This window comes from Malania oleifera, chromosome 12, assembly GCF_029873635.1.
Source record: "Malania oleifera isolate guangnan ecotype guangnan chromosome 12, ASM2987363v1, whole genome shotgun sequence".
NCBI lineage: Eukaryota > Viridiplantae > Streptophyta > Magnoliopsida > Santalales > Ximeniaceae > Malania > Malania oleifera.
This window is the reverse complement of record NC_080428.1, coordinates 54328775-54350648: the sequence shown is the minus strand read 5'-3', so window position 1 is coordinate 54350648 and position 21874 is coordinate 54328775. Positions and strand designations below refer to the sequence as shown.

Genomic DNA, 21874 nt, shown 5'->3' with positions numbered 1-21874 from the left:
AAAATGAATTAGAAGCTCTCAGAATTTTCCCCAATTTTCCTTATTTTTTGGAAGTTTTTCTGTAATTTTTATGATTTTTAAATGAATTTTTATGTATTTAAAATAATTAAAATAAATAAGAAGTAGGAAGAAGTGGTGGAAACCAGTTCGAGGTGGGAAGACCGGTCCGAAGGAGACCAGTTTAAGGCCCGATTCAGGACCATGGCGCCACGTGGCGGTCTACGAGTGGGGGCACGCATGCGGGTGAAGATCCTTGGCGTGGCTTGATCCTAATCGTCCACTCGGCATGAGGATCTAACAGTTGGCTAGGAGTTGCTTCAAGCATTGATTGCTGGGGGACAAAGCGGCCACATGTCACATGGCGAGTGAAGGAGACAGGAACATGTGACTGGAAGGAGTCGGCAGCATTTAATGCTTTTGACACAAACGATATGGGTCGTTGACACGCTACGGAGATTGGACGGTGATAGTCGAGTGTGTCAGAGCTGTTGACGAGGGCGAATCACAATCGTTGAAGAACAACTCGATCGAAAGGTGACAAACTATGCGCGCACAAATTGAGGACGTGGCTCGTTCTGGGGCGTTCATAAAAAATGTGAATCGTGCAGCTCCAAGAGTGACACGTGACTATCTGATCAGATGGGTGTGAATGCGCCACATGGTGAGATCCTATGGCTCGGAGGCTGTAGATACTTAAACTCTCATTTTTGTGTTTTCTCATTTTTCCGTCTCTCTTTCAAATGCTCTCCGTTCTCTCTCCCCTTCTCTGTTTTTTTCCATTTTCAAGGAAAACATAATTCCCCTCGCCCCCCTCTACAACTGAATCTCCCAGATCTTAGACCTCTTGAAACTTCCTCATCCTTTCCTCCCCTGTCCTTCTTCCAACTAGGCATAAGCTGAAAGCCCTGATCCCATTCGCTCCTTTCTCTCAGTTTCTTCTTGGCAGCCCGAACTCAGAGACCTAGGGTTTCTGAGTCCTCTTTCTTTTCCCTTTTCTCTTTCTTCTTCCTTATGTTTCTTCGGAAATCCTAACTACAAATTTCATTCCTTTATCCTCCAGCTTACTTCCTTGATGCCCTAAAGTCTTAATCGCTCTGCAGCTCCCCTAACTCACCTCACCTAGATCGCTTAAAGAAAATTTCACGTCTCTCTCCATTCCCTTTCAAATGCTTTCTATTGGGTGCAAATGCACACCCTAAGCCCTAGCTTTCAACAGAATCCTTTCCAAGCCTTCACGGTTATGTGCGGATGACCCTAGAGTCCTTCGGAGATACTAACGGTGAACAGTGAGCTCCCCAGGAAGCATTCTGATGTGGGAAATAGAGGCAGGCTTTCAAGGGAAAACTCTTTCAAACTCTGAAGGCAAAACCCAACAGAAAAGATAAATTTCCTTCTCCTTTCCCCCTTTTATTTTGTTTTCTTATTTGATGTTCAATGTGTTTTGAGTGTCATGATTTGAGTGTTGATAAGTTCTAGCAGTGATGATTCTGGCTTGGAGTTTATGGAGGGCTTAGATTATGATCTCAGTTTTCAGGTCAAGGGTTAGGAATTTAGGTTTAGGGTTGAAGATGAGTCAACTCGTCTTCGCCTAGTGAGTGAGTGGGTGAGTAGAAAGGGTTGACCCACGCAGGTCACCCGTGTGAATTCGTGTGACTTGGATACAACTGAGTGAGCCACGTGGGCTCTGTCACGTGCTCGAGTCATGTGTGGGTTGTAGGGTTTGCAACAGTGGGCCTTGGGTTAAAAAAAAATTAAAACAAACCTAGTCAAATTCTTTTAAAAGAATGGGCCTCAGGTTGAACTTTGATAAGTGGGCCTCGAATTAAACTTTGAAAGGTGGGCCTTAGGTTTTAAAGTATCAGTGGGCCGGGTACTTTAAAATATCAGTGGGTCAGGTAAGATGTCAAAATGAGTTTGAGTTATTAAAAAGAAAACGAGTTGGTCCCTAGTTAATTTTAAAACAACGAGCCCATAATCATTTTTGAAACGGAGGCCCATGATTAATTTTTAAAACAGAGGCCCATGGGTAATTTTAAAACAGAGGCCCCTGGCCATTTAAAAAAAAAAAAAAACAAAGGCCCATGATCATTTTAAAAACAAAGGCCCATGACCATTTTAAAAACAAAGGCCCATGATGTAACAACCCGGGAAATTTTAAACAATTTAAAATAATAAGGAAGATGGAAGGGGAAGAAGGAATAAATTCGAAGGGTGGCAACAAGCATTCGTCGATGAATAGACTGGTCTCGTCGATGAATGTTCTTCTGAGCTCGTCGACGAGAGTACATGTATCGTCGACGAGGAATTATCGAAAGGGGTTCTTCGCATGACTGAAATTCGTCAACGAGTTGGCTGTCTCGTCGACGAACTATGCACTAGGACTCGTCGACGAATCGACGTGTCTCGTCAATGAATCCCTGTGTATATAAAGTGGAATTCTTTCATTTCAGTGCGAATTTCTTGCATGTCTTCTCTCTCTCTCTCTAGAAAATTCAGCACTACCACCTTCTCTCTTCGATTTCGGGGCGATTTTTCATGATTCGACCAGATTCGACCATCTAAGGCCACCACGACACTCCTGGAAGAGTTTTCTACAAATCTTCTAGAATGGATCATTGGTGGGACTAGTTAGGAATTCATCCAAATTTAAGGCAAGACTTTTTATGTACAATTTGGCTTTACCCTAGTTGTAGGAAATATTATATGTGAAAAAATACTGAAGTTTAATTCTGAGAGATATGGTTTTCAGGGCATTGAACAGGGAACCCTGCGGGTGCAGGACTGGTTATTTTAGGAGGCTATTCAGGAATTAGGTAAGGGGAAATACTTTATAATAACTTTTTAGTAATTATTAAAATGACTAATTTTGGATAAAAATCCTACATATACAGGTATAATTTTCTGAACCAAACTAATACTGAAAAATATTGTTTTAATTATATAAGTATTAAATTGGGAAAAATGGTGTGGTTGAAACCATTTTGATCATTAAATGATTGTTAAGCTTAGTGGAATGAGGAAATTGTTGAGATTGTGAATGTCATTTGACTGAAATTCTTGTCTAGTTGAATACACTGATGGGATTGCGAACATTGTTTGGTTGAAAATACTGGAGGATTGAATATACTTTGGTATTTGCGTGGACATGGTTGATTGGTCAGGTTTGTGATTGATCTGTGGTGTGGTTCATATGGATGATGATATAATGTTGGCAGTGGTATGGGGAGGTCGTTATATCGTACTCGGTATAACCGTCATATAACGTTAGTAGTGGTATGAGGAGGTCGTTATATGGACGTTTATATTGGGAGGTAAACATTGACAGTGGTATGAAGAGGTTGTTTACCTATTCATCATGAACAGGGTGTTTGTTTTGTAATCTGTGTGGACTAGTCCTATGTGGACATTGATGCTGTGTGATTTGATTAGTCTTGTGTGGACATTGATGCTGTATGATTTGATTAGTCCTGTGTGGACCAGTCCTGTGTGAACATTGATGCTGTGGGATTTGATCCTGTGTGGATTGATTAAGATAAGGAGGCATGCGTGAAATTCTGTGAAGCGATTGTGTTGGTTGTGTACGACTATTTAATTAATTAAGTATTCTGGGTAAAGCAGATTACTCCATCCGAGAGCTTGTTGAGGAAGGGGAGTATTCTGGTAATTATTTATGGATACCAAGGTATAGGGAAGCCACTTGTATGGGCGAGTGATCTTCCTTATTTTCGGTGTCTTTACCTGGATACATAACCCAAGGGCTCACTGAGAAAGGTGAGTGCCCTGGTGTTAGCACTAGAGCAGAGGGAACCCACTTGTACGGGCGAGTGGATTTCCCTATCCTCGAAAACTAATATAAAATACTGATGGTTATGTGTATGTGATTGGATGATAAGGACGTTGATCTTGTGCGATTATGGGCATGTTATCTGGCTTTTTGTGAACTGTGTGTACACTTTAGATGGGTATTTTAATTTTTATTATAAACACTTCAGCTGCACACTATTATAAACTATTTCTTCCTTACCGAGAGGTGTCTCACCCCGTCATATGTTAAATCTTTTCAGGTTATCCAGGTGATCGAGCTTAGATAGCTCCAGGGCGAGGTAGTTTTTGTGAGTTAAATATAGCCGATCGGATATGTATTTAATTTATGTTTTATATATATTGATTTTGGTTCTATAATATGAAGGATTAAATTGTAATTATTATGGATCAATGTATGTAAATAGCCCTTTGGTATTTTTTGTTGAAGATATTTATTATTTTCGCTGTGTGAATGGTATCAGAGACGCGTGTCGGTCTCTTAACGCACCGGGCCCCTCATGGCGGGTCTAGGGTGTTACACATGATCATTTTAAACTTCGGTGGGCTGGTTTAGTTGCTTTGAAAACAAGTTGGCCTAGAGGTTAAAACTTTTAAAAAAGGCTGGGGCCTTAGGTGATTCGAAGGGGTGGGGGTGTGTTGATTCCGAACCCAAGTTCAGGTTCGGGCCTTTTCACTACTAAGCCTTGGTTCAGGTTTGGGTGTGAACCTGAGACCTGTGATATCTTACTCCTGCATTCAAATTTGCAAAACTTCATGTAAAGGGAATGAGACCAGAGGAATAACTTAGGATTTTACCTTTCCTTCTCTTCTCCTCCGGTCTTCTTCTCCTCTTTTTGCGACTGTCTGAGTGTTAACTCTGACGTGGTGAGCTTTCTACTATGCTACTGAATGTTGCTCAGTGTTCTGAAGTTGAATTTCTACTCTTGTGCTCTGAATTCTTTACAGAGTTTTCTCTCTCTCTCTCTCTCTCTCTTTGGCTTTTTCTTTGAACTCTCTCTGCTTTCTCTCTCTTTTTTAAATTGGCAGAACCTCTCCTTTCTTTCTACTTTATTTCTCTCCTAATTCTTACATGGTATTTCTATGCTTTCTGATTGGTGCCCACTATAGTGTGGCAAGGCCCGGGGGTGTCTTGGCGCCAAAAGTCTCAACAGAATTCCCCTCCAACCAACTTGGGAGTGAATAATCTTATTCTCTCCACGTGTTTTCATTTTTCATTTTCTTTTATTTTTTGGATTTCAGCTACTAACTAACTGTGCGAACTCTCCCTTTTGTGCGCAGGTGAAAGTGGGAGGTCCAAGTGGCTACTGGAGAATGGAGGGCTTTGGGAGATACTTCCAGGTGGCCTTCGAGGATTAGAGGGCTTGGAAGATGCTTCCAAGTGGCCTTCGAGGATTGGAGGGCTTGAAATTTTCTTTTTGTGTGATTTTTTGGTTTTTTTTTTTTGTATTATTTTCTGTATGCTGATGTATGTACCCCCGATTTTCTTTCTTACAACAGTAGTTTGTACACTTTTCCTGTACTAACTTTACTTTGCGTTTTTATTTCCTTGCATGCCAGTTTTGAATTTTTGTTGTAAGCTTTTGCACGTGTTTCACACTCCCCTCTTTTAATAAAATGTATCCTCGTGTTTGACCTTTTTCAATTTTGACTTGAAACAAAATTCGTGTTGACCAACTTGACCCTATGAAGCAGCCGGTTAACAAAATGTGACTTTTAAGACTTCCCTTTTTAAAATTAACACCACTCTGGCAATTAAAAGGCTAAACTCAAAACTCTTAATAAACTAAAATTTCAACTTAATATTTTGAAGGATTCAACTTAATAATTTCTGGACTCAAAAATTGGAAAATGTAATTCTAGTAAATGGACTAAATTTTGAAAACTATAGAATCAAAGAAATTATTTTTCAATACTAGCATTAAGGACTCAAATTTTTTGGATTTCAAGACTTAACATAACACCTAAACTAACAAAAGTAATTACGGGTGGCATCAATAGAAAAACTTGATTTTAAAATGAAAATTGGGACTTAGACTCAAAATGGAAGATCTATTTTGAAATGAACCAAGACTCTAAAAACAAAACTTAATTGAGAAACGAAAGAAAACTAATTTTGAAATTAATTTATAGTTGAAGAACCCTAGTCTAATAGGGACCTATTATTGACTCAAAAATATTTAGAACAAGGGAAATGAGTTTTAATTTTAAAACTACCTATATATAACATATGAAACATTTCATTTTCATATTATAGAATAGGAATGGGGAACAACACTTCATTGCATTTTTCATTTGACAAACGCTGCGCTGGTGTATATTCAAACTTCTTAGTTCTTACGACGTGGATTGAGGCGAACTGCAGTAACGGCCTGTGAGGGATATTGGCGGGAAAAGGAAACATCAGCTCTGCCTCTTCAACTATCACCCGCTAGAGGAGTTAAGCTAGGGTTTCACCGAACTAGATAATCAGAATGGCTTGCAGAAGAACCAACAGAGGGATCGAAGAGAACACCTTGGCGATCCTCGATGCATCCGGCGATAAAGACACTCAAGACAATAACGATGATAGTACGTTCACTTCATTGTCTGAAGCTAAAAATCCGAACTCTTTCACCCGCCCTGTGTTTCATTTTATTTTATTTTTTTGCTCGGGAATGATATTTCTGGAAAAATTCAATGGAAGCTAACGGAATTTAGGGATGGAGACAGAACTTATTCTATCAATTTTTTTTTTTTTGGGTGGTTCTCTCGGCGATTTATTTAAAATTTTAAAATTTCTCGCTCTTCCGGTGCAGGGATCGCTTTTCTTGAAGCTGTTCGCGCTTCGTCGATTGTTCCGGGAAGTGGAACTCCTCCGACGAGGTATTTTAATATCCTTCCTCTATCTGTAAATTTATTATTTATTTATACTTTGGTAATTGTAAATATATCTATTTTTATTATGTGTGCATGTCTGTGAATATTAGGTATTATGCGCGAGTGTGTGTGTGTTTGGCTTCACGCATACATGCTTTTATCTGGCCTAAAACAATGATAAATCAAATGAAGGAGAAAATGAGGACAGATGGAACAACGGAAGGAAAATCCTGTTTCTAAATTAGATATGTGATAATGTTCCAATCCTCCGCCCCATGATAGAGTTGCTTAAATACTTGAACCACAATTGGCGCCAACTGCTACAGCTTGAACTTAAAATTAGTTAGCTAAAGGGCAGCCCGGTGCACAAAGCTCCTGCATATGCGGGGTTGGGGGAAGGGGCGGACCATAATGAGTCCATATTACACAGCCTTACCTTGCATTTTTTGCAAGAGGCTGTTTCCATGCCTTGAACCCATGACCTCCAAGTTACACAGCGACAACTTAAAATTAGTAAGATGACTCACCAAATTGGAGTTCCCATTCAATGCATATCTGCTTGTTACATTATAGTATCTTCTTGAGTGAGATTATCATAAAGGATCTTCAGGTCACAGTCCTGATCTCCTAAATTCACAATTAAGTTGATGTAAGTTTTAAGACTAATACATTACAAATTAAATACATCCATGTTGCATATTAGGGGGAACCGTTGTAATATAATTTATATGAAACATATTCTAAGATAATGTGTATTGACATATTTGGTTAATATAAATGAAATTCATAAAAAAATTAATTATTGTTTATTATACAAATATAGATAATTTAGACATAAATTTTTAAGTAAAATGTTGTTGTAAATTCAATTTTTCATTTAATTTCAAATACCCTTCAAATAATCTTTTTGTTCTAGTAAGAAAATGAGATAAATTAAGAGAGAAATTTCTTTGTATCTAAATCTCTCATTTGATTTTTGAGGAAATTTCATTATATAGTAAAAACTTTTACAAGTTACTCTAAAATTTCAAGATCTTGAAAAATTTTGGATGATTTGTTGAAATTTTGACCGAAATTATGTAAGACAGAAATTGATTGCCATTTTGATTATGAGGGCGATGGAAAGTTGAAAATTTGACGATGTTGTGGAAATTTAAGACCATGGCCATACACATCATACCTTGTTGCTATTGTACAGAGTCATACAGAATGAACCTTGTTGTTGCTGAGACAGAAATTTGCTAGTGAAAAATGGGGTTTGATTGCATGCAGTAATCCTATTTCTACACTGGATGTATCACTTTTCACCAACAATGACTTGTTAAAGCCAATAGGCAAAGATTCTTTCAGTATTTTTAAATTTATGAAAGATCAACAGTTGCACTCTACTACTTGAAAGCATTTATTTGCTGCAATGTTGCTCAGGGTAGTTTAATTTTTTCATGATCATGAACGAACTAACAGTAGTAGCTCATCAGCCAAAGGATGTCTTACAAAACTTGGATGTTTGTTGGCATTAACCATTCAGCTATGGTCTTCATTTACTGAGTTCGTTCAACACCTCTTCCTTGGGACAAAAATGCAAAAGGTGACCTTAGTTTTTGAAATGCAATTGAACATAACCAATAAGCAAAATAGACGTATGCACATTTGGCTGAAGTCACAGGTTCTAGCATGCGTTTCGAGTGTTAGGCAGGAAGAGGACCTGTTAGTTTTCTGCTGTTTCTTTGGTAATTAGTATCCATTGCCCCCCTCCCAGCCCATGCAGCAAAAAATATATACCAAAAAAAGTTGTCATTTTTAGAAGGTTAAGGTACTATTAGCATACCGTCATTCCATTGACATCAATAGGAATTCGCAATGACCATTATGGGTACTGAAGGTTGTATTTTTGTTTGGTTCATGAGCACAAATATTAAGCTTTATTTATCCTAAAACCGTATTAATTGCTGATGAATAGTTGCTGCCTCCTATCTCTTCTAGTGGCTAAGTTGTGGATAAAAATGTGTTACATGGGAATCCTTATTTAATGAAAATCTAGCAAGGTGCTGACCATAAGCTAAGGCTCCACCCTTACAACAACCAGTCACAAAACAATAGCTGGACAATGAGGAACCATGACTTGAACGGTGAGTGTGTTGAACTCACATTTGATGAGCACTGATGGTAACTCCCATCCCCATAGCAGGATCCTTGTGTTAATGTACTGCCACTGACCACTCACTAATTGGAGCTAGGGAAAATGACACCATACACTACTCTAGATAGGCATAAGAAGGTTTTACATCCCTTGGTAGTCCAATTGGTATGAGACATTACCACCCAAGGGTAATCTCTAGGGCCGACACAAGGGGTGGTCATGTTTCCCTTAATCTTTCCGTCATGTTCTTGCTTATGCATGAGTAATCATTCGTAGGTCTGAAATCATATGTTGCTCGTGAGCACTGCCATAATAAGTGTCTGGATCCACCACAACATTATAAGTTTATTACAAGACTCAAAGTATGTCTATGACTTCTCCATAATCTAATCTATGTTCACATTAGTTCCTTCCAAGACCCATGGCCTTAAATTTCCACAAGTTTGCCAAAATTTCCATAGAAATTTCCACTTTCCATTACCTTTGAAATCAAATGCCAATCAATTTCTGTCTTTCAAAATTACCGTTGAGATTTCTGAAAATCATCCAAAATTTATTGACATCTCAAAATATAAGCAAAATTTTAACTATAGAATGAAACATCCTTGAAATTCAAAAGTGAGAATTAAATTCAAAGTGAAATTTCTCTCTGAATTTATCATTTAAAAAAAAAAAAAATTCAAACCAAAGATTATGAAAAAGGTTTTTAAAAATTATATGAAAAATTAAACTTAGATATTAACAACAATATTATATGCGGCTAGGTCCCTTTTCAGTATCAACCACTACTTCATGCCTTGTATCCATTCAATGATGTCCACTGGTTCAGAGTACGGTTCATCAATAGCACGGTTTCAGCCCTTCTCATCGGTGGGTTCATCATGGGATGGATCATAAGTGAGCTCATATGCATAGACTTCTCATTGGAATTCAATTAAAAAAATCAGTTTTATGTCTAAATTATCTTTATCTTGTAAAATAAATAATATTTTTTCTGATTTATAAACTTCATTTATATTAATTGAATATGTTTAATATGATTATTATATTACAGCTCTGCACCTTATACACAATATTACACACATCATTGATGTATTTAATTTATAATATTTAAATTCTAAAGCTAGCATTATTGTGTCTATTAACCATTTCTAAAGTTTCATTAAAGAATTTCGTATTTTACTACAAATTTCCATCATTTTTTAAATTGGAATCTAAATTGACATTGAAATAAATATTTCCAATGAAATTTCAATACTTCTGATGCTTTAAAATTTTAGTCGAAATCAAAATTTACAACCTTAAAGACCCATCTAGTATGACCACTGTGCCCTTCCTAGGCTGTCCAAGTGGCTCTCTTGCCTCTGTTACAAATGCAAGAACATGGGATCTGAAACCTGGCATCATATATACTTCCCAGAGCCTCCAAAATATATACATTATAAAATCTCAAATTAACACAAAAATGCTGCATTTCTATATGTGACTTCACCATGCATGGCCTGTACAGTTGAAACAAATGATACCAAGCTCTAGTGATTTGAACCAAGCAAGAAAACAGCTTATATGCTAAAGAACTTACAGTCCCCAAATTTGCTCAATATGATCCAAAATTGTTTTATAAGGAGTGATGTTTTGAGAATTTGTGAACGGATAACATCATCACAACCATGATTTTATAAAAATATTGAGATAAGTTAAAAACAAAATTCTTGCTGCATAAATAATATCTAATGATAATTTTTTTTTTTTTAAAGATCACCAATTCATCATTTCAAGTTCAAATATTCAGTAGTATTATTTACAATCTATTTTAAATTATAGCTCTGCATAAAAGTAAACCACATGGGTAATAAAATTCAAAGGTTGCAAAGGAAGCAAAACTAAGCATGCATCCAAAAATGTGGCACGAAGAGGACGAGGTCTACACCTTGTGCAATCATATCATTTCCTTTTTTATTTTGATAAACAAATATTTTTATTATAGAGAGAAAAATAAAGAAATAGAATGACAGAAAAGAAAGATCGCATGGAGAACTTCAACAAGACAATGAAAACTGTTAGATTACCACTTTGCCTAAAAGCTTCAGCTTTTAGGTTGTGGGCCAACAATGTATATCAAACTTTAACACTCCCCTGCACGTGTAGCCCAACAACACGTGGGGATATAAAGACACGATAATATCACCCATTATAGGGAATACAATAATTTTGTAAATACCACATCATAAACAAGGGCAACAAGACTAGAACCCAAGTCCTTTTGGTAACTAGCTCTGATACCATGTTAGGTTACCACTTTACCTAAAAGCCTAAGCTATTAGGTTGCGGGCCAACAATGTATATCAAGCTTTAACAAAAACAACAAAAGAAAAAAAAATTACAATACAACTCTAGCAAATAAAAAAGCAAGGTCTTAAATTTTGATTTCGACTCAACTTTCGAAGCTCTAAAAGTATGGAAATTTTGACGGAAATTTTGATTTGGATTTGAAAAAATAACGGTTGGTAGTAAAGCATGGAATTCTCTGTGAAACTTTAGAAATGGTTAACAGATATAATAAATGTTTAAGGACTAATATATTCCAAGTTAAATACATATGTGTTGTGTATTAGGTGGCAAAGTTGTAATATAGTATGTGTATCAAACATATTTATAAGATAATGTACAATTAAACATGTTGAGTTAATACAAAAAGAAATTCATAAATCATTTAAATATTATTTATTGTACAAATAATGATAATTTAGACATGAATGGTTAAATAAAGTGTTGCTCTAAGTTTATTTTTTCATATAATTTCAAAAGCATTTGTGAGAGAAATTTCACTTCACTCCTAAATCTCTCATTTGAATTCCTGGGAAATTTCATTGTATAGTTAAAATTTAGACAAGTTCCACTAAAATTTCGAGATTTTGATAAATTTAAGATGATTCGTTGAGATTTCAATGGAAATTATGTAAGATGGAAATCAACTGCCATTTCGATTTCGAGGTTGATAGTCGACATAAACCAGAAATTTCGATAGAAATTTTGACAATTTCGTGGAAATTTAAGACCATGAATAAAAATACTCCAATCCCTCTGCAAGTGCCCTAGTGAAACATTTAATAGCCATTTGCAGAACACCATATGATGCAAGAAATATCACTCGGCTTGAGACTCAATGATGATAGGTGACAACTCTTATTCTGGAATTCCTCTCAAACCAAGTACATCAAATGATAGCGAAAGGCCAAGAACTATGCATCACCACAAAGCTTTCCTCTCCTTCCTCCTTCCAAAGCCTCTAAAATTAACAACACAAAAGCACCAAGGATCAAGGACAAACCCAATTCTCACCAAGCTAAAAACAAATTATTTTAATAACCCATGCCAAAGAATCATGTAAGAACACATGATTTTAGAAGTGTGTGTCCACACTCCTAAAGTGAAGGACAATTACATCCAATGATAGGACCATATTTGGTCTTCACCTTTGAAGCAAGTCACTAGCATTGATTTTATTAAGAATTACGGTCCAAGTGAAGCTTTCATCTTTTTTTAGAAGGGAAGACATTATTTTAGCTATTAGTGGTGTGAGTTGGGGTATTCAGTTCTTCATATTCTATATTAATATATAAAGAAGACAGACCTAGAGCTGTATGCATATCTCCTGGACTTCCGACCGCCTCTCACCTCTTTGACTCTCTACTTCTCCTCTAACCCTAACTGCTGTGTTTTGTTAGTTGAATATTCAATTTATTTCAGATATCTATCATGGTGTTAGAGCATTAAGCTCCTCTAAATCTGATTTATCTGAGTTGATTTTGGACGCTCCCCCCCCCCCCCCCTCTTATATTTTCCTAGTTAGTTCTCAAATCTTATTTTATGTTTGTTTTGAGAGTCATTTAGGAATATTCTTCCTCCTAGATCGGCTGTGTACAATCCTGGGTCAGATGCTGTGTGTCTGTGGTGGTTTGCTGATGTGAAGGCAGTTGCATACTGCTTCTGTTGTACTACTGCTGTTGTTCTAACGTTCCATTGGCTGGTTGGGGTGTGATGATGTTGTATTGATGCTGCCTGTATTCGTGATTGATTGCTTGCAATCTTGTATCAGTTGCTTGTTGGTTTCTGATTGGGGTTTGATGACTCTATTTCCTGTTCTTGTTTGTACTCACTTCTAGTTGCTACCAGCCATAATGCCCTGTAGCTAATTTTTTGTTCCTTTTAATTCCTATGATGTGTGTGGTTCCTGCTGTTTCTGTTGTGCAGTCCTTGCTGGTGGTGTTGTGTGCTGGATTGTGGTGTTTTGGGGGTTGTTCTGACTTCTGATGGCCTGTATAGAGAAGTCTGCTGATACTCTTTAACATGCAAATAAAAGTCATCCAACTGACTGGATCCTCCAACTTCTTGGGTTCTCTAGCAGTGTGAGTGCATATTAATGCAAAAAGGAAGCCCAAGTATCTGCTGTTTTTACCATATCCAGTCTCCAAAATTTCAGAGACTGGATGGAAGAGAATGACACACAGCTTGTGTGGTTAATGGGTAGCATGGAACCATGAATTGCTGTGAACGTGATGTTTCACAAGGTTGTCTGGGATGATCTTTGTGAAAGCTTTTCATACAATAAATATCAAACCTGTGTTTTTTACCATATTATAAGTTTTTCAAATTTGATCAAGAATATAGATTCATCAGTGAGTATTATGGCACTCAAGGGCTAACTAGTTAGTTCCAACATTTAGATGATTAAGAGGCAACAAGTAAAGTTCTTGGCAGCAAAGTTTTTTTCCTAGGTGATCGAGCTTCAACCCAGGTGTATTGGATTCCTGTCAATGAATCCATACCATCCATGAATGAAACATATGCTTGAACCTGATGCATCATCACAGATGGCTCTCAATCCTCTTTTCGAGGTTCTTCCATAATAGTTTAGCAGTGGTTGGAGAATGAGGCGGAAGTTTGAAGGGTATTAAGAAGAGAGTTCGTGGAAATTCTCGCATTTTTAAACATTATGGCAAGGAAAAACATACTGTTAAATACCCAAGAATTCATGAGTCATAAATGTGATAGATGTTATGGTCCCCATACTTGTAGTATGTCTATGCTAAAGTCACCTTTTTTGAGGAGTCACCTTTTTTTAGGGGACTCCTTATTTATCTAGGGTCAGCTCTTCCTTAATGAATCTATTTTGAGTCCATCAATGTTTTCCGTTTTTCTCATGTGTTAATCCTACATATAAATCATCCAGTTTATACCCTTATTCCTCTAGAGAAAACTCTTACTCCTCATTATAACTCCATCAATTGCTGAACCAAGGAAAAGGTTGAGGCCCATCGAACATAAGGGAGAAGGTGCAAGCATGACTACCACCATCCAACTACCTCTTTCACCCTTCACTATGACACTATCTCAACTTTTGGATTTGGAGATCCATCTCAATGTGTCTTGCATTTTCCAATTGCTTAGCAAAAAAGGTAGTCATTGATTGCTAGTCCAACATGCTGCAATATTGATAAAAAAAATTTAGCATGACTATTGATGGAGAATCAAGATGGACATGATTCCAGTGGAGACAATTATCAATGTTGTCAATAACAAGCTCAAATATGAACATGGACCGTATGGCAATCAAATAGGGAATTATCCTCACATGAAGGCCAAGTTCCCAAAATAGGGAGGATGTGGTGATTCAACAATGTATGCAAAAAAGAAAGTTTTTTTTTTCCACCACATAATCCGATAAATTAAAATCTTCCAAATAATCTGGACAATGATGCATAAAGTCAGTACCAAGGTGCTTACATGTAACAGGAACATCAAGTCACATGCCCCTAGAAAACACGTTGAACAACTGATTGGAAACATTCCCACTTTGTAATGGTTATTCAATTGAGCCTATGCCTTTGATACATTTCATGATAAATAAATTCCATGTTAGTACATTGACAATAACCTTTGCTTGATTGTATGAGCTACTTGCATGAGATAATAGTCTCCCTATCTGCGCAAATCAACACTCATGGGAACCAAAGGAAGATCATATATAAACATTCAAATTCATGCCAATTGTTTAAGCAGATCAAAGCAAAATAAAATCAATAAAAGTAAGCACTCAACTATTCTAATGAAAGTGAGAGGGTCAATACTAGAGAACGGAACATTGTTATGCATAATGGGCATCTTTTTTAAGTGATAGGTCAATGCAAGTTTTAAAGGATTAGCCATTTTTCACTTTCATTGGAGTGGTTAAGAACATACATAGAAACTATGCACCTATCCATGATGCACTACAGCTAAGTACTTTGGTTTAGTATGACAAGATCTTTACTGCTAAATGGATATGTTGATCAATCAAAATGAAGGAAGTAGGTGGTGAAGATCATAACAAGTAGCGTCAAATTCCTTACCCAAAACTTGCCTTCCTAGATTTTATTCCAACCTTGGAACACATTATTCCTTCCACTTGTATTCCTATAATTTAGTATTCAGGAATCAATAATTGTGCACTCTTAAAATCATTATCTCACATTCTTCAGAATTTCTAAAGAACTTGTAGGTAAATTAAGAATAAGTGTGGAGGGGAATCTTGAGAAGAGAGGAGAGCTTTGTTGTGTACAAGTAATAGACGTTTTGGAGAGGGCTCAAAAAGGAGAACCAGGCAATTCCCAAGAAACTCAAGTGTGGATTATAGCAGGTAAAGGTATTTTGATGTCTATAGGGATTCCTAAACTAATGGGAATTCGAAAGTGGAGAGAGAGAAAAGGGGGGGGGGGGGGGAGGAGGAAGAGAGAGAGAGAGAGAGAGAGCTTGATTGTTCATATGTCCAAAAAAGATTTCCTCTGAATTAAAAAAGATCTCCTTTGAAGAATAATCAGAGGGTGTATATATGGGAGAGATAAATTATTATGAGGTGTCATCTTCCAATAATAGATTGACATGTCATGTCTCAATTAATGAAAAGATGGATTTTTTTTTTTTAGCGAATCCAGTAATGGCACATGGTTAGAAGGAGAGGAAATAAAAGGGAACAGGTGTCACAAATTACATGCAGACCTTTTGAGCAACTTAAAAAAATGCTAAGGGGTAGGGCCCCTTTAGTGAACCTTGATTTGAGTCCAAGCCAAAGCTCCTTAACATACCAAAATCATAATTGGAAGAGACCCCGCCACAGTCTCTATAGTCAATCTCGGCATGCACCACCGATATTGACCTCGTACAAGAATGCAAACATATTATAATTAATACTTAATTTAATTAATATGCACATGCGAGTTTGACATTGATCAATTCAATAGTCTAGGGCAAAGGGATAATTCTACGCATTTACATTTAGTCCCTACAAGGGAAATTATTTAGATGCTTTGAAGAAATTCTCGTGCATTAAAATTTGTTAAATGCAACTATGTAAATGATGCATGGTAGAGAAGTTTAGTAAAAGTGGGGTAAATTTTGAATTTCCAAAAGGAGAGTGCATTGCAGGAAATATAGACCATAAAGTATATAAAAGGCGTTTGGAGGTCTCTATAGTTCTACTTCCAATCACTTAACCTCAAAAGAGAGTACTTTGTAGTAAATATAGATAAGCAAGTATATAAAAGGCATTAGGAAGGGTAAGGAGAGGTCTCTATGCTTCTACTTCCAACCACTTCACCTCAAAAGAGGTAAAAGCCTAGGAAAGTAAAGAAAAAGGAGTGAGGAGCATAGAGGAGATCAACTCACCTTCAACTCCTAACCAAGGTAAGATTAAAAATTTTTTACTTTAATGTGAAAAAAAGAAGGAAAAGAGAATGATTTTGTAAGTGCAAAGATTAGTTCTGGGGGTTGGTTTTTGTAGAGCTAGTTCTCACTGAGATTTTGCATGTGGGGCTTTGCTCTTGCGGGAAGTTAACTTAGCGCGGATTGTGCATGTAGGGACTCCACTCTCATGAGGGGGTTAGGGGGTGGGGGGAAACGAGCCTCGTAGAGACTATGAGCATGAGGACTCTGCTTTTATGGGGGATTGAGTCCCTCAATTCTCGAAGGACTTGTTCATGTAGGTTCTTCTCTTGTGGGGGGCTGACTCCTTCATTCTCATAGGATCTATCGCATTGAGACTTCACCCTTGCGGGGGGTTGACTCCCTCAATTCCCGTAGGAGCTGCCCACATTCCGTAATAGTCAGTTTGAACATAAATTACATAATATCAATGTGGGTTGAGCAAATTATTACATTTCACTTCTTGAAATTTCATTGGCATGGTACACTTGCACCCTTATAGAAAGCTTAACAAAAACAACAACACCACGACAACAATAACAAATGCAACAACAACAACGACTACAAAAACAACGACAATAGCAACAACGACAACAACAACAACAATAATAATAAGATACCATGTTAACTTGTCAAATTATTAATAGTATATGTTGGTTTGCATTATTATTACTATAACATACAAACTAAGCAATTAACCTGTCAAATTATTAAAACTTTAGAATTATGACCAATTCACGTGGAACATTTTATGCCACCCATGTGATATGGTTTGTCCAAACCACTTTAGCCCCACTCTATGCTATAAAGTCAATCAAACCTAGGAGGTTCAGGGCTCACACATATGTAGATATTTTTCTACCACCTTTACTGCTAGATATTTTTCCATTCATAGATTGTAGCCTATGTCATCTCTTCTATTGTGAAAGGGACAAGAAGTTCCTTTTTCCTTTGGGGGGTGGGTGGGGAGAGATTCAATAGAGCCTTTCATAGAAACATTGCTAACCCCCTTAATAATTTCTTCGTCCCTTATTTATTTCTTCTTCATCATTTTTTAGTAGTATAGACACGATTTGGAATGCTGGTGACCAATCAAATTCTTGACTTTGCATGGGTCCCATATATTAGAATGAATAAACGAAAACAACAATTTACTAGGAGACGAAAAATGCTTTCCCAACTCACATGGAGTGCACTTAAAACAAGAACCATACTTGGACATTGGAAAAACTTCTTGTATTTTCTGAAGGGATGGATGAACCAAACAAGAATGCCATTAATCAAGAGAAGCACCATGAGTAAAAATTGAGGAAGTGGTATGACAAGAATTGGATCGACCACCACCATCAAAATAGTGCAACTTATCCTTCTTATCCCCTCCACCAATCCTCTTCTTTATCTGGAGATCTCGAATAACACAATGAAAAGGAAAGAAGGTTACAAAACAGTTAGATTTCATTAGTTGATTAAGTAATAATAGGTTTAAGGGAAATTTAGGCACATATAAGATAAAGGAAATAGGCATAGAAGGAAAGGAGAGAATATTGCCACAATTGAAAACTGGTGTCACTGGACCATCAATAAGATGAACATTAGAGTGTAAAGTGTTGGGTTCATGGACTGAAATAAATTAGGACTAAATGTCATATGGGAGGAGGCACTAGAATCTATAATCTAGGGTGAAGAGGACGAAGAGGCAAGAAGCCTAGTTGTACTTGAATGAGCCATGGTAGGATTAGATGTAGAACAATGAGTTTGGAGTTGTTGAACCATGTGGACAAGATTCTCTTCTCGGGACATAGTATATGATGTACTCAACTCCCTAGTGGAGTGGATAGGTGCACTTGAACTTTCAACAATGGAGTCATCTTCAACAATAGACTTATTAGCCCAAGTTGGTTTCCTATGGAGACCCCAAGAGCAATCTATAGTATGGTTTTGCTTGCTACAATGTGTGCAAATGCAAGAATTGGCACAGCGGGCTCCTCATCTAGATACACTACCTCTACCTTCCAAACGTCCTCGTCCTCCAACACTCCCTTTCTATGGTTGGAAGTGGTGCTAAACATGGCTGAACTATCACAAGAAGAAGCTTGGGGAGAAGATTGAGAGCCATCTTTGGTGATCCATGGGTTCTAACATATGCTTCCTTCATGGATGGTATGGATTCACTAGCAAGAATTTGATCGCTGATGGGTTGCAGCTCAGAACTCAACCTAGGTAAAAATTTGGCAGCCAAATAATCTGCCCTTTTCCTCTTAATCATCTCAATGTTGGAACTAAGTGGTTGATAAATGTTTTGCGCCTCCCCATACCCTTCAAAGTGCTATAATACTCACTAATGGGCCCACCTTCTTGGTCATATTTGAAGAACTTTTCATTTAGATAAAAAATACAAGTTTGATTTTTATCTCGAGAGAAGCTTTCACCAAGATCATCTCATACAGCCTTGGCTGTTCTATGAAACATCACATTAGCAACAATTTATGCTCCATGTTATTCCATAACCACACAAGCAATATATCATTCTCTTTCATCCAATCTTCATAACCTTTGGAATCTGGAGATGGAGGACAATGCAACAAATACTTGGACTTCCCTTTCGTGTTAACATACACACACACACACTGCCTAAGACCACAACAGGTAGTTGGAGGACCCTATCAATTTTATGGCTGTGATCTGTACATTGACATTATCAGCTGATACTCTCTCTATGGAGGCCATCAAAACCACCCCCTAAACACTATCATCAGCACACACTAGAATATAGAATGAATAATACATCAATTTGGAGAATCAGGCAGCAGACGCAAGCACAATGGACATTTAATAAAGTACATGGTAACACAGCAGCTGCAGGATTTGTTGCAGGCAGCGACTAGAAGAAAGTGCAAAATCATTGAACACCAACTGAAACCGCCCACAACTGAAACAAGATTGTGAGCAAGCATGAACAAGTAAAATTAAAACAACTTCATCACGCCAACACCAGCCAAAAGAGCAGAACAGTGCAGGAAATATACCCAATATAGAGCATAGCAGCTTCACATCCCAAACCACCACAAACAGACAGCATCCTATCAAGGATACTGCACAGCCAAACTATGATGAAAAAGAGTCTCTAAGTGATTTGCAAACCAATCAGAAAATCAGATTTGAGAATTAATTAGGGGAAGATAAGAGGGAAAAAAAAAAAAAAAAAATGAAAAACAGAGTACCTAAAGAAACAGCTATGTCAAATCAGATTTAGAGGCGATTAATGCTCTAATACCATGTTGTAAAGTTAGAGATGGAGGAGATAAGAAGAGAAGAAAAGAAGAAAATAAGAAAAGAAGAAAAGAAAGTAAGAGAAAGGAGGAGGCGGCAGCATCCTGGAGAGTTACGTACAGCTACAGGTCTGCTCTCCTATATATTAATAATAATAAAATTCTTAAGGACTTACTCAACCTAATTGCTGAAATAACCTATTCTCTTCTAACGGATAGGGTTTTTTCTTGCCTTGTTGATTACACATTATGACTGCAAAGACTAAGAATTCATTCTCGCATTTATATGAAATCATGCCCAAGGAAATTCCTTTTTTGTATCGAACTGTGTTTTCGTTGAGCTTTGGATATGATCCTCGTAAACACCCACAATGTGTGTATGTTCATTGTCATGATTATAAAATCTTTAGGACCGTAGACCATATGCATTTAGTTTTTTGAGGTGCATAGATGGTGTCCTTTGCTTTGGTATATGCTCCATGTGTGTGTGTGTGTATGACGTCAATCATGTCCCGCATATGGTGTGGACCCATCTTCCCATGCCATGATATAGTGAGGCTCCTTTTGCTCGAGCATACCCTCGTCACTTCATTTATCAACCCTTCAAGATATTCCAATTTCTAATTCCTTTTCTGGTAGAAGTGTGGCAGACTTTCATTTTGTGAGAAACCCAAATGATGAGTAGGAATGACCTTGTTCTTTCCTTGAATGTGCTTAGTTCTTGGTGAGAGAGAAGAAGTTGATATATAGACTCCTGTGGGGATTCTTCTTTCATGTTATTCTTTCCTCATTTGATGCATGTTGCCGGCACTAACTCTTTTTCCCTATATTCTTTTACATGGAAAGCTAAGCGCCTATTTAGAGTTGGAGAATAGCTTTCATTTTCTATTTTTAATTTTCTAAAGAATTATAAAAATGTCAGCTTATTTTTTAGTTTTTCAAGATTTGTATTGAAAGGTGGAAAATAAAGAATTGTTTAGGTGCGCAAAATATTTTTCATTTTTCATTTCTAGATTTCTAAATAATTACAAAATCACATCTTTTTTTCAATTTTATAAAGACTACATTAAGAAATATACATCTAGAAAACAATAAAAAGAAGTTTTCCAACTTTTCTATACAAATTTAGAAAATTGGAAGACAAGGAAGAAGAGAAGGGAAGAATAAGAGAGACAAATAGGTGAGAGGCGGCAATCTGCAGTGCTATAGAGATGCGTATAGCTCCAGGTCTGCCCTCTTTATATATTAATAATTAATAAGAAAAAGATATTAAGGACAAGAATCCCCCTGCTCACACCACCTGGTTACTAGAATAATATATTTCCATCTAATACCCCACCCAAGCCGGAGGTGCATAAATATCACTTGACCCAAGCTTGTTTCAACAATTAGGCTGAGTGAATTCAAATAAAGCATTAGTGAAGACATCTCATAAGCGATCCACATATTTCCCAGATGGACACCTTACAACCTTCTTTAACACATCATCCCTTACAAAATGATAGCCAACTTCTATGTGCTTTGTCCACTTGAGAAACACTGGGTTATTAGCAATATAAATGGTATCTTGATTATCACAATACATATTTATAGATTTCATCATCAAGAAGCCCATCTCTCACATAAAAGAATTCAATAGTCCGACCACACACAGTACATTCTATTACTTGGCATTCTATTGTAGCACTGGAACTCATATGGTAGTTTGTTTCTTTTTTAGCCAAGTACAAGATTACCATCCACAAATGTACAACAGACCTTCGGGGCCAGCCCAATCTACATGAGAGTATCTCACAGCCTCACAATTTCTATTGCATTTATATTTCAAACCTTTACTGGGTGAGCTCTTGAGAAACTTGAGAATTCTACAAATAGCATCCTCCAGCTCCCAATATACTAGTCTCACTTAGCAACAAAGGTAACTTTGCTAAGACAGGTTCAACCCTTTCTTACACTGTAAGACTTAATGCCAACAAAACAACACAGAGTAACCAAGTCTTTGATTTGAAATTTTGGTTAAGGTTATTGCTTGACATTTGCAATA

General features: G+C 37.0%; 1 protein-coding gene across 10 annotated transcripts in view; it reads left to right on the top strand.

The window, feature by feature from the left end:
• Positions 1-6070: 6070 nt before the first annotated feature.
• The window catches only part of LOC131144364 (negative regulator of systemic acquired resistance SNI1), a 56497-nt gene continuing 40693 nt past the window's right edge, over positions 6071-21874 (top strand). For 5 of the 10 annotated variants that reach the window (XR_009133797.1, XR_009133791.1, XR_009133794.1 and 2 more), the window contains exons 1-2: positions 6096-6393; positions 6621-6687. Coding sequence is in view for 2 of the 10 variants with exons in the window: in XM_058092965.1 (XP_057948948.1) it covers positions 6297-6393; positions 6621-6687 (164 nt within the window). In the remaining 8 variants the exon portion in view is untranslated. Of the gene's footprint in view, positions 6394-6620; positions 6688-21874 lie in introns of all 10 variants that reach the window. The other 5 variants (XR_009133793.1, XR_009133795.1, XR_009133792.1 and 2 more) reach the window with 2 other exon arrangements.